At 48.9% G+C, this 8,990-nt stretch overlaps 2 protein-coding genes across 2 annotated transcripts; both read right to left on the bottom strand.

The window, feature by feature from the left end:
- Positions 1-2,885: 2,885 nt before the first annotated feature.
- Positions 2,886-3,332, bottom strand: LOC125555600 (defensin-like protein 10). The gene is made up of 2 exons (XM_048718502.1): positions 3,245-3,332; positions 2,886-3,135 (listed from the first exon to the last, which is right to left on the bottom strand). The coding sequence occupies exons 1-2, from the start codon at positions 3,312-3,314 to the stop codon at positions 2,966-2,968; spliced, it is 240 nt and encodes a 79-aa protein (XP_048574459.1). The 5' UTR covers positions 3,315-3,332; the 3' UTR covers positions 2,886-2,965.
- A 1,167-nt stretch (positions 3,333-4,499) lies between these two features.
- Positions 4,500-7,414, bottom strand: LOC125507788 (beta-1,4-mannosyl-glycoprotein 4-beta-N-acetylglucosaminyltransferase-like). The gene is made up of 2 exons (XM_048672285.1): positions 7,066-7,414; positions 4,500-6,037 (listed from the first exon to the last, which is right to left on the bottom strand). Exon 2 carries the CDS (start codon positions 5,934-5,936, stop codon positions 4,818-4,820), a length of 1,119 nt encoding a protein of 372 aa, XP_048528242.1. The 5' UTR covers positions 5,937-6,037; positions 7,066-7,414; the 3' UTR covers positions 4,500-4,817.
- Positions 7,415-8,990: the final 1,576 nt, after the last annotated feature.

Genomic DNA, 8,990 nt, shown 5'->3' with positions numbered 1-8,990 from the left:
AAGCAATAAAGAAAAGAAATTGGACGTAGATAACTGGCTTGTGTGGTACTCAGAACCAGTGGCGGAGCTACACCCCAGGCCTGGGGGCCTAGGCCCGGGTTGTGGCATAGAAAGTCTTCATTCATTGTAGCATTTTCTCCACTGTTTCATACTGTAGATCATTGTAGCTCTGAAGCAGGCCCTCTGCCTCGTGCTTGCCTGGCTCCGCCCCTGCTCAGAACGACAACGGCCAGCTATTATTTCACCGTCTCGCTGGCGGCAGGAGAATACTCACAGGACGCTGATCCTCCGTCTACAGCCGGCGATGAAAGTGTCGCCTCGGCAAAACGTAGATAGTTAACAAATCTGTTTGCTGTTGTTAAAGAGAAGATAGAAACAACACTATTTTTACGTAGAGAGAAATGGTAGGTTGGTTAGTAAGCGGATAAGGATGTGAGACGACTAGATAGAATTGCCATTCAAAAATTGGGATAAGTTCACGGCCAGATCGACGTGGATAACTACCAAATAAATTAATCAAAATAATTAATTTACTATTCTAAATGGATCGGGTGGAACCTCATCTAGCCCGTTAGGCATTCTCAAAAAATAGCACGCTCAATCTAGGTGCGTGAGATGAACGGTGGATTCTTAGGTGGTAACTACCACTAGGTGGTAGTATCTATTTTTCCTATATATATATATATATATATATATATATATATGATGTACTGAAATAGAACTGCTCCTATTTAGTTAGATGTTCTTATTTTGAGGTGGGAATTATGTGTTCTTTAAATGTTCAAGTGACATCAGACACTGATTAACATGCAAACAATGCAGAAGATATGATCGAATCAGACAAGTTATGCCTAGAACGAACAAACGTTCACTGCAAAATGCCACAGCGCGGCTTTGCAGCATGCTTGAGGTCATGATGATACAACGGCAAACGTTGAAGTTGTTATGGCCCTAAAAAGGCCTGCAGAACTATGAAAACAATGCAGAGAGGAACAGACCTAAGACTCGAGATCTGAGGTGGATATCATCTTCAGTGAGAAAGATCGCTCGCTTCTCTGGGGGCCAAAGAGGAAGCTAACGGAGCTAGCACCAACTGTCTTCATGTTTTGCTTTCTTCTTTTTGTCAAGCACTGTGCTAGCACACATTATCCAGACAATTTAACAACGTCAAACACTGGAGATAGATTCACATGCAAACACTCCAGAAGATTTTTTTGTTTGGAACGAAGGCTCAAGTAGAGCCCGGCTTTGAATTAACAAAGCCATCAACCGGCCAAGATTACACAAGGCCACCAAACATGAGCGACCGAAAGATACATGGGAGCTGGCTGAGCAGCTTACAACGCAACGCACACTACTGCACACCAAGAAAATACACGAGAAAGTCCTGCAAGTAATGTCGAAGCCCGCTGCACCCCGGGACCAAAGACAGGAAAACAAAGAAGCATCGAGGTTCGGTCAGTAGCATGGAGGCACCGGGGGTCGCCTGACCATGGAGCATCCGACAAAACGAGCACTTGTCTTCCAACGCCGTAGAGGAACCCTATCCTCTCGCCTAGGCTCGAAGGCGCCGCACCATCGGATCGTTGGGAGCTCACCCGAGAGCTAGAGCGGGCGCCGGCCGACACACCAGAGCAAGTAAACTATCTGTCCTCTTCACACCAAAGACACACCACATCCGCTGCACTGCCACCTTCCTTGGACACCGAGAAACAGAAGGAAAGCTGCCGGGAGGATCGTCGAAGAAGCAATGCAGAGCACCAGGGAAGCAAGTTGGAAGCACCAGGTGCCGCTCCAGTGTCCGCACAAGGGAAGAGGCTTCTGCGGTGCGCGTCGTGGGGCTGTCAACGGGAAGAGGAACCCTATCCCCCTCCAACCCGGCTCAGGAGCAGAGCCACCATGACACACCACGACCTTGCCGCCGCAGAGCATTACTCCGTCAAGGCATACACCTGTAGGAACACACACCCTACACAAAAAAATCACCCCTTGGGCTCGCCGCCGACGAGCGCTCGCCAACCTCACAACCACTCTCCCGAAGAACCAGAGAGCCCCAGGCGGCGTCTCCAAGGAGAGAACGACGCGCATGGCGCCACGGCCGCCCAACCCGGGACGGGTTTTGGGCTTTCACCCGGGATCTGGGACGGGGGTGGAAAGAAACAGGTCCTCAGCGACGCCTCCAGGGAGGAAAACCACGCGCGCACGCGCTGTCGCCGCCGTGGCCGGAGAACCGGCCAAGGGATTACCCCAGACGCAGTCCTATACCACTATCACCCCGCCAGCACCGGATCTGATAGCCAAAGCCACAGATCGGACACCGCCAGAGGGGGGAGTGGAGCAGAGGAGGAGAGAAGCACGACCTTCAGATCTGGAGTGGAAGAAGCCCACACCACGACCACCTCCTGCCGGCTCCTTGCTGCCCAAGAAGCCGAGGAGGCCGTTCGCCGCATCCCGCGCCCGCCACCTGCCGTGAAGGTGGCGCTGCCTCGCCGTCCGGGGCCGCCGCCCCGGCGTCCAGGGTCCTTCGCCAAGGGACGAAGCGACGGGGAGCCTCGCCGCCACCTTCATCGGCAGCCTCCTAGGCTGGCGTACCTCTGGCGGCGGCAAGGGGAGGGGGGCTGGAGGGGGTGGCGGCGCCAGGGGAAACCCTAGTCGCCCCCGAGTCGCCCAAGGGGGACGACGCGGGAGCCGCGGGGAAGGGGGGGGGTCAGATCGACTCCATACCAGATCAAACACTCTAGAAGATATAATCGCATCACAGCACAACTAAATCTCTATCTCTGCATCTGTAGCTGCTCATCAGGATGAACCGAAAAGGGCCGAGAACTCCATCAAAACATTACCTTTATTACATCGCCTTAGGTGAACTCTATGTTGAACTGCTCATCATAGCAAATACAACATAGAAGTTCACACATGTAGTTCCTTAAACACACACAAAAATATTACTGCTTCAGAAGCATCATCAGCAGGGTTTCATGCAGAAGCAGACTAACATGGGAGGTTCCAAGGAGGTGATCACGCACCTCCCTCCTGTGTAGCCCTCGCTGTGGCAGTTCTTGACGCACGTATCACGCACACATAAGAGAGTAATGTAGGTCTGGCTGACCGTCGCGCAGGTATGACCTTCGGACCCTGCAGTAAACAATAAGGACATCATTTTGCACAGCAGCGTCAGAAAAAAGAATAGAGTACTGAGAAACTGTTTTATATTCATCGCATAATTATTCCAAGCAAGGCTTACCAGGAAGCAACAGGAGTGCCATGAGCAAGAGCAAGCACAAGTCTGGCATCTTGACCTTGGGAGCCTCCATGTATGAAGCTGTCGGAGAGGAGAGACAGAGCATTCTCTTCTTATAGCCATGGATGAGCAGACCGTATTAAAAGAAAAGAAAAACTATGTAGAAGAAAGTGAGTATGATGCAATTATATCTAGAAAATGCAAAGATGTGTTGTACCTTCAAAAGCACTATTGAGACTTGATGGAAGATATGCATCATTTAATATGTGGAGAGTACATTACATGGATAGAAATGCAGACATCTTAAAGCTTTAACCAATTAAAGTTGTTGCACAATGCACATCAGATAAATAAAGTATTGGTTTTGCATCAACTTTTGCACAGTGCAATATTTTTCCATGCTAAAAAACAGTGACATGAAGTCGTGTCTACACTAAACAGCGGGTCATAATGCGAAGCATATTAAAGAAAATGGAACGAAAGAAACATGATGTGTCGACGAACTAGGAACAATGTGTCAGATCCTATAGAGGGAAACAGCAGATGACAGAAATATCTGGAAGGCGGTCAAGCTGAATGGTTTTCTTATATTTTGGCACACATGTTCCTTTTCGAGGTTTAAATGATCAATAAAGTTAGATTTGCCAGCAACTTTTGAGCAGCTTGAAGAAAGTGTTTACAAGCTGCAAGCAGATCAAAATTTCCATAGGACCCATGTATGTACCAGAAGCTAACATGTGTGGGTCGATGATCTGAAGACCAAATGAAACTCTCTGCTGAACATTACTGAATAATAATTATGCAAAGCGGCTAGCACGTGTATAGTTTTTGGCTTGTTCCTGCATTATGTTGTCATTTACAGTTCCAAGTAAATATATCAGCACGTGTATATATCAGCGCTACATTTTCTCCCGATTTTCCATTTACAGTTCCAAGCCTCAGACAGATGAGGGGGTGACTTTAAGGGAGTAAAATAGGCTCTTCATGTTCTAGGTTAAGGAAAACAAAAATAGTACACTATGGACTTACTATATACAGTATATGATTACAACTAAATGTAAATTATTTAGTTAAATGTTCTCATTTTGAGAGGGAAACATGTGAGTTTAGACTGTAAATAAACATTTGTCCATTAGAGATTGTTATTTAAAAATGTTTAAGTAACACTAAACATAGATTAGCATGCAAACAATGCAGATGATATAGTCAGCAGCTATGTTTGTATTTCTGCATTTGTAGCCTGTTCCATTGATTCCAGTAGGAGAAGACAAGGGCATCACTCTCTCCTTATTTAGATCAAAAACAATTACATCATTGATGTGCTTCCTGCTCATCAGGATGAACCCAAAAGGGCGGCGATCCCTGTCGCTATTTTACCTTTGTATCACCTTAGGTGAATTCTAAGCTGAAGTTCACATGGTTCCTTGAACACACACACAAAGTTTCTACCATCCTATCTAAAACAGTAAAATTATTACTGCTCCACATCAAACAAAACACACCTATTTCCACAGTAACAACAACATTGCATCTAAAAGTAATACTGTTGGCTAACAAGTTACAAGACACTTCTGATTTAGCCCGGTCTCAAGCACCCACCAGGAAGTAAGAACCTGTAGCTGTCCGCGTTCCTGATCAAATAGGATGGAAGATGAACAGCGGACGCTGACCTCGGTATCGGCCCCATCTTCTTGAAGAGATCACTAAACGTGTACTCCTCAGGTAGCATGTCAAAAATGTTATCCCCATTGCATATGACTCTCTGGATCCTGTCAGGGTTCAGGAAGATGTCATGTTTCACCCGGTCTGCATGGCTGTATGCCTTCATCTTGAAAGCAAACTCCTTGATCTCCCTGAAGCAGAAGCTGCAGTGCCAGCCTGCGTCGGCCAGCATCAGGTCGGTCTGGCGGGAGTGTTGATACTTGGTCCGCTCGGTGAACACATGCGCTGTCGTTCTCCAGCTGTTTTGATCCACATGAAATTCAAAGGAGTACATATAGTTTTTTAGCTCGAGATGCATGATTGGCGGTATTCCATCACACCACTTCAGCAACTGCACGGTTTCAGGACTGGGGATCTCATCGGCATCAGCCATGATCAAGACATCCCCCACAGCAATGCCTGATCTTTTTAGCAGGTTGTTAAGTGCACGGCGGTGACCGGCTTCTACAAGGAAGGGCATTCGGCGAGAATCAGGATCCAAATCTCCAATGGGAAGCATGTCATAGACAATCTTTGAGCTAGCAAATGCGAAACGGTTGAGGTTTTCAAAGAAGGTGAGTGACTTTGGGATGCCAGTGAAGGTAGCATTCGCTTCAAGGATGACAAACCTGTCAACATACGGAAAGAGCTCATGGTAGCGGATGTCCAGAATATCGAGCTCATTGCTGAAGAGAACAGCATCAAAGACACGGCGAGGGGAGGAGAGAATGCCCCAGCCATGGAGCTGACACAGCTGGTCCATGGACATGTTAGGGGCATAGTAGTGCGGGATACGGGAGAAGGGCTTTGGTGGTGTGTCCCACAGCGGCCGCAGAAAGTAGGAGATACTTTGGAAGTACTGGGTGACAGCAATAACAGAAACTGAAAGAACTAGAACGAAGGGTATCAGGAACTTGAAAGCCAAAGTACTTCTTCTTCTAGTTGCATGAGGCAGATTCACCGAGTTTCCCGCCATGCGACTGTCTTGTTTCATTGGCAAGGAAAGAAATGAGCGAGTCTCGGAGAAGCATATGAGAGTGCCCCAAGCACTCTCTCTTCCTGGGGAACACGGCAATATCGGAAGCTGAATGCAACCTGCATTATGCAAGAGGGAACAGAAAATAAGTAAACAAGGAGAAGAAAGTGGTACAGGAAGCAACATAACTTAGACAAAATAAACATACAGGTAAGATTCTCAGTCTACGAAGTAGAATGGGGATGAGTTACAGCTACACACAGACTCTTGTGAATTTGTGATGCAACTGACTTGTTCTTTAAATGCACACATTCATATACATGTACGACAAGACAAGGAGCCATGAAATTGATACTTATATGCCAAGATAAACAAGCCGCTATTGCATTTCAGCATTTGCATCAACCAAATAAGGAAGAAAATGAAAGTGCAGCATAACACCAGAGCAGAGCTAGCATCATCTGTTGTCACGGCATTCTTGCCAGTAAACCCCAACAAGCATGATCTAACTGCTCGTGTACTGTCAACAGCATAGCCACCCCAATCTATCAACCACACAAACAAGTACGTATTTGAGATTCCAACAGCTAGGGCCCCTTGCAGTCTGGTGATCCCTCCTATATGCCTGATGGGTCACCGCGATGCGGAAAACTCACACCCATTCTGATAGCAACACAGGTAAGATGGCAAGCCCCTGTTGCCCAGATCAAACTGAAATGCATCTGTATGCCCAATTTGGTGTCCAACCAATCCGCATCCCCACCTCCTGTTACCATCATTCAGAAGCAAGCAGCAGTCTCGCCCAAATCAGACTGAAACTGCACCTTAGATCACACTGCCAATGCCATGCCATGCCATCGGTTTTCCCCCATTGCTGTTTCTATTATAGAACGAAAACAGCATCGTAGTGACCGCAAAAACAAGAGAGGCCGCCTTACCCTACCCTACACGCCGCCACCTAGCGACTCCCCGCCCCGATTGGTGGCTCGGACCGAATCCCTTCTCAAATCGGCAGGCGCCAAATCCAACCAGAGCCAAATCTCGCTCGCTGCTCCATATCTCAGAGCCGGAGAAGAGGCGGAAGAGGCCGTACTGGGTCTGGGCGGGATGTCGAGGAACAGAACAGAGATGGCGGAGCGGGTCTCACCTCAGGGGAGACGACGACGACGGCGGCGGCGACGAACGAGGAGACGAAGACCGCGACGGAGACGGAGACGGAGACGGGGGCGGCGACGAAGGCGGAGGCGGGGGGCGCACCGCGATCTGCTGGCCTCATTTAATCAGCGGCCCCCATGGATCGCTCTCGTCCCCCTCCATGCTGCTAAATTTAGGGAGGCGAGGAAGGAAAAGCAGGGGATGCGGGGTGGATTCGCTTTTGGCTTGGCGTTGCGGGGCGGTGGGATGTGCGACTGGTGTTGCTTTGGCCTTGGGTTTGGGTTCGCCACTCCACTCCCACTCGGGAACGGGATGGGATGGGAAGGAAGAACACGAGGAGGGGTGGGTGGGTGGACGGGGGTCGTGATCCTCTGCATGCGTCAACCGTGTGACAACTAGGTTGGTAAACTCGTCACTCGTGCAAGACAAAAGTCCTCATGTTTGTAGCCGGACCACTGACCAACAGTCCGGGCAAGGCTGTCTTTAAAAATAAATAAAAAACAGGGGACCCAGGTCCCATTAAACTGCAGGGCGCCCCATTAAACAGGGGACCCAGTTGAGCGGGCGCCCCAAACCCGCCTCATATATCTGGGCGGGCCATCCGATTATCGGTCACGAAATTTTGATTCAGACGGACGCCTCAAACGGGACTCGAACGTCCGGGCTAACCGGCACTCCTTAAATTCAGTCCAAATATGGGACGGATATGGGGCGTCCGGACATGTCTGTCATGTCGGACCCGACAGGCTGACCCCACCGCAAATTGCATCAAATCCACCAAATCGACCTACCGGATCCATTCGCTCTCTCCTCTCTTCTTCCTACTCCTCGGCGTCCGTCTCCCCGCTCCGCTGCCGCCTGCGCCCCGCAGCCGTTCCTAGCCTCTACGCCGCTACCTCCGGCAAAGCAATCCTCTCTCCCGTCCTCGCCGCCGGGGACGTCGTCGTCGGCCCGCACCCCACCGCGGTACGTCCAGCAACTCTCTGGCTCCGCCTTTGCACTCTATGTGTTTGATACATTGTCTGACTGTTTTTTTTTGTGATTCTTTAGAGAAAATGATGAATTTCGATGCTTCGCCAGACGAGGAGTATGGACCCACAGAGCTTGATCAAATGATTCAAGATGAGTTCTTCGATACCTCATATTCGGACGAAGAAGTGGACGCGATCATGCTCATGAGCATGCAAGAGGAAATGGGCCGGCGGGTGGAGCATATTATCAATTTCAAGGACTCAATCGAAGGGAGAAGAGTGATCAATCGAGATAGGGTGTCCGGAGCACAGCTATTGCAGAAGGACTACTTTTCTTCGAACCCAACTTTTTTGGATGATCCATGGTTTTGTCGCTGTTTCCGCATGCGAAAATGTTCTTGCACATTGTGGAGGGAGTGGAGGCACATGATGACTACTTCAAGCTCACATGATGACTACTTCAAGCTCAAGAGGGATTGATGCGGCCAACTTTCTTTCTTTGCTAAGTGATGTGTCCATTTTGCATCATGTTTTCGTACTGTTATTTATAATATTTTCATTATTATTTTCATTTATGATGTAATTCTAATGCATCTTCTCTCTTAATTTGCAAGATATACATGGAGAGGGAAATTACCGACAGATAGAATTGTGGACCTAAAAAGCGACATCAGACATACCTATTCTACATAGCTACAAATGACCTGAAACTTCACGAAGATAAATACCAGAGGGGGGCCACCCGCTGCCCACAAGGCAACAGGGCGTGGTCACCCCCCGGGCGCACCCTAATGCCTTGTGGGGCCCACAGCTGGCCTCCGGCCCCTTCCTTCTGCTATATGAAGTCAATTGCCCTAAAAAAATACACAAAGGACTTTTGGGACGAAGCACCGTCGTCTCGAGGCGGAACCTGGACAGGAGCACTTTTACTCTCCAACAGAGCGAT

Source organism: Triticum urartu, chromosome 5, assembly GCF_003073215.2.
Source record: "Triticum urartu cultivar G1812 chromosome 5, Tu2.1, whole genome shotgun sequence".
In the NCBI taxonomy this organism is placed as follows: Eukaryota; Viridiplantae; Streptophyta; class Magnoliopsida; order Poales; family Poaceae; genus Triticum; species Triticum urartu.
Note: the sequence above shows the minus strand (reverse complement) of the source record. Positions and strands in the feature narration are given on the sequence as shown.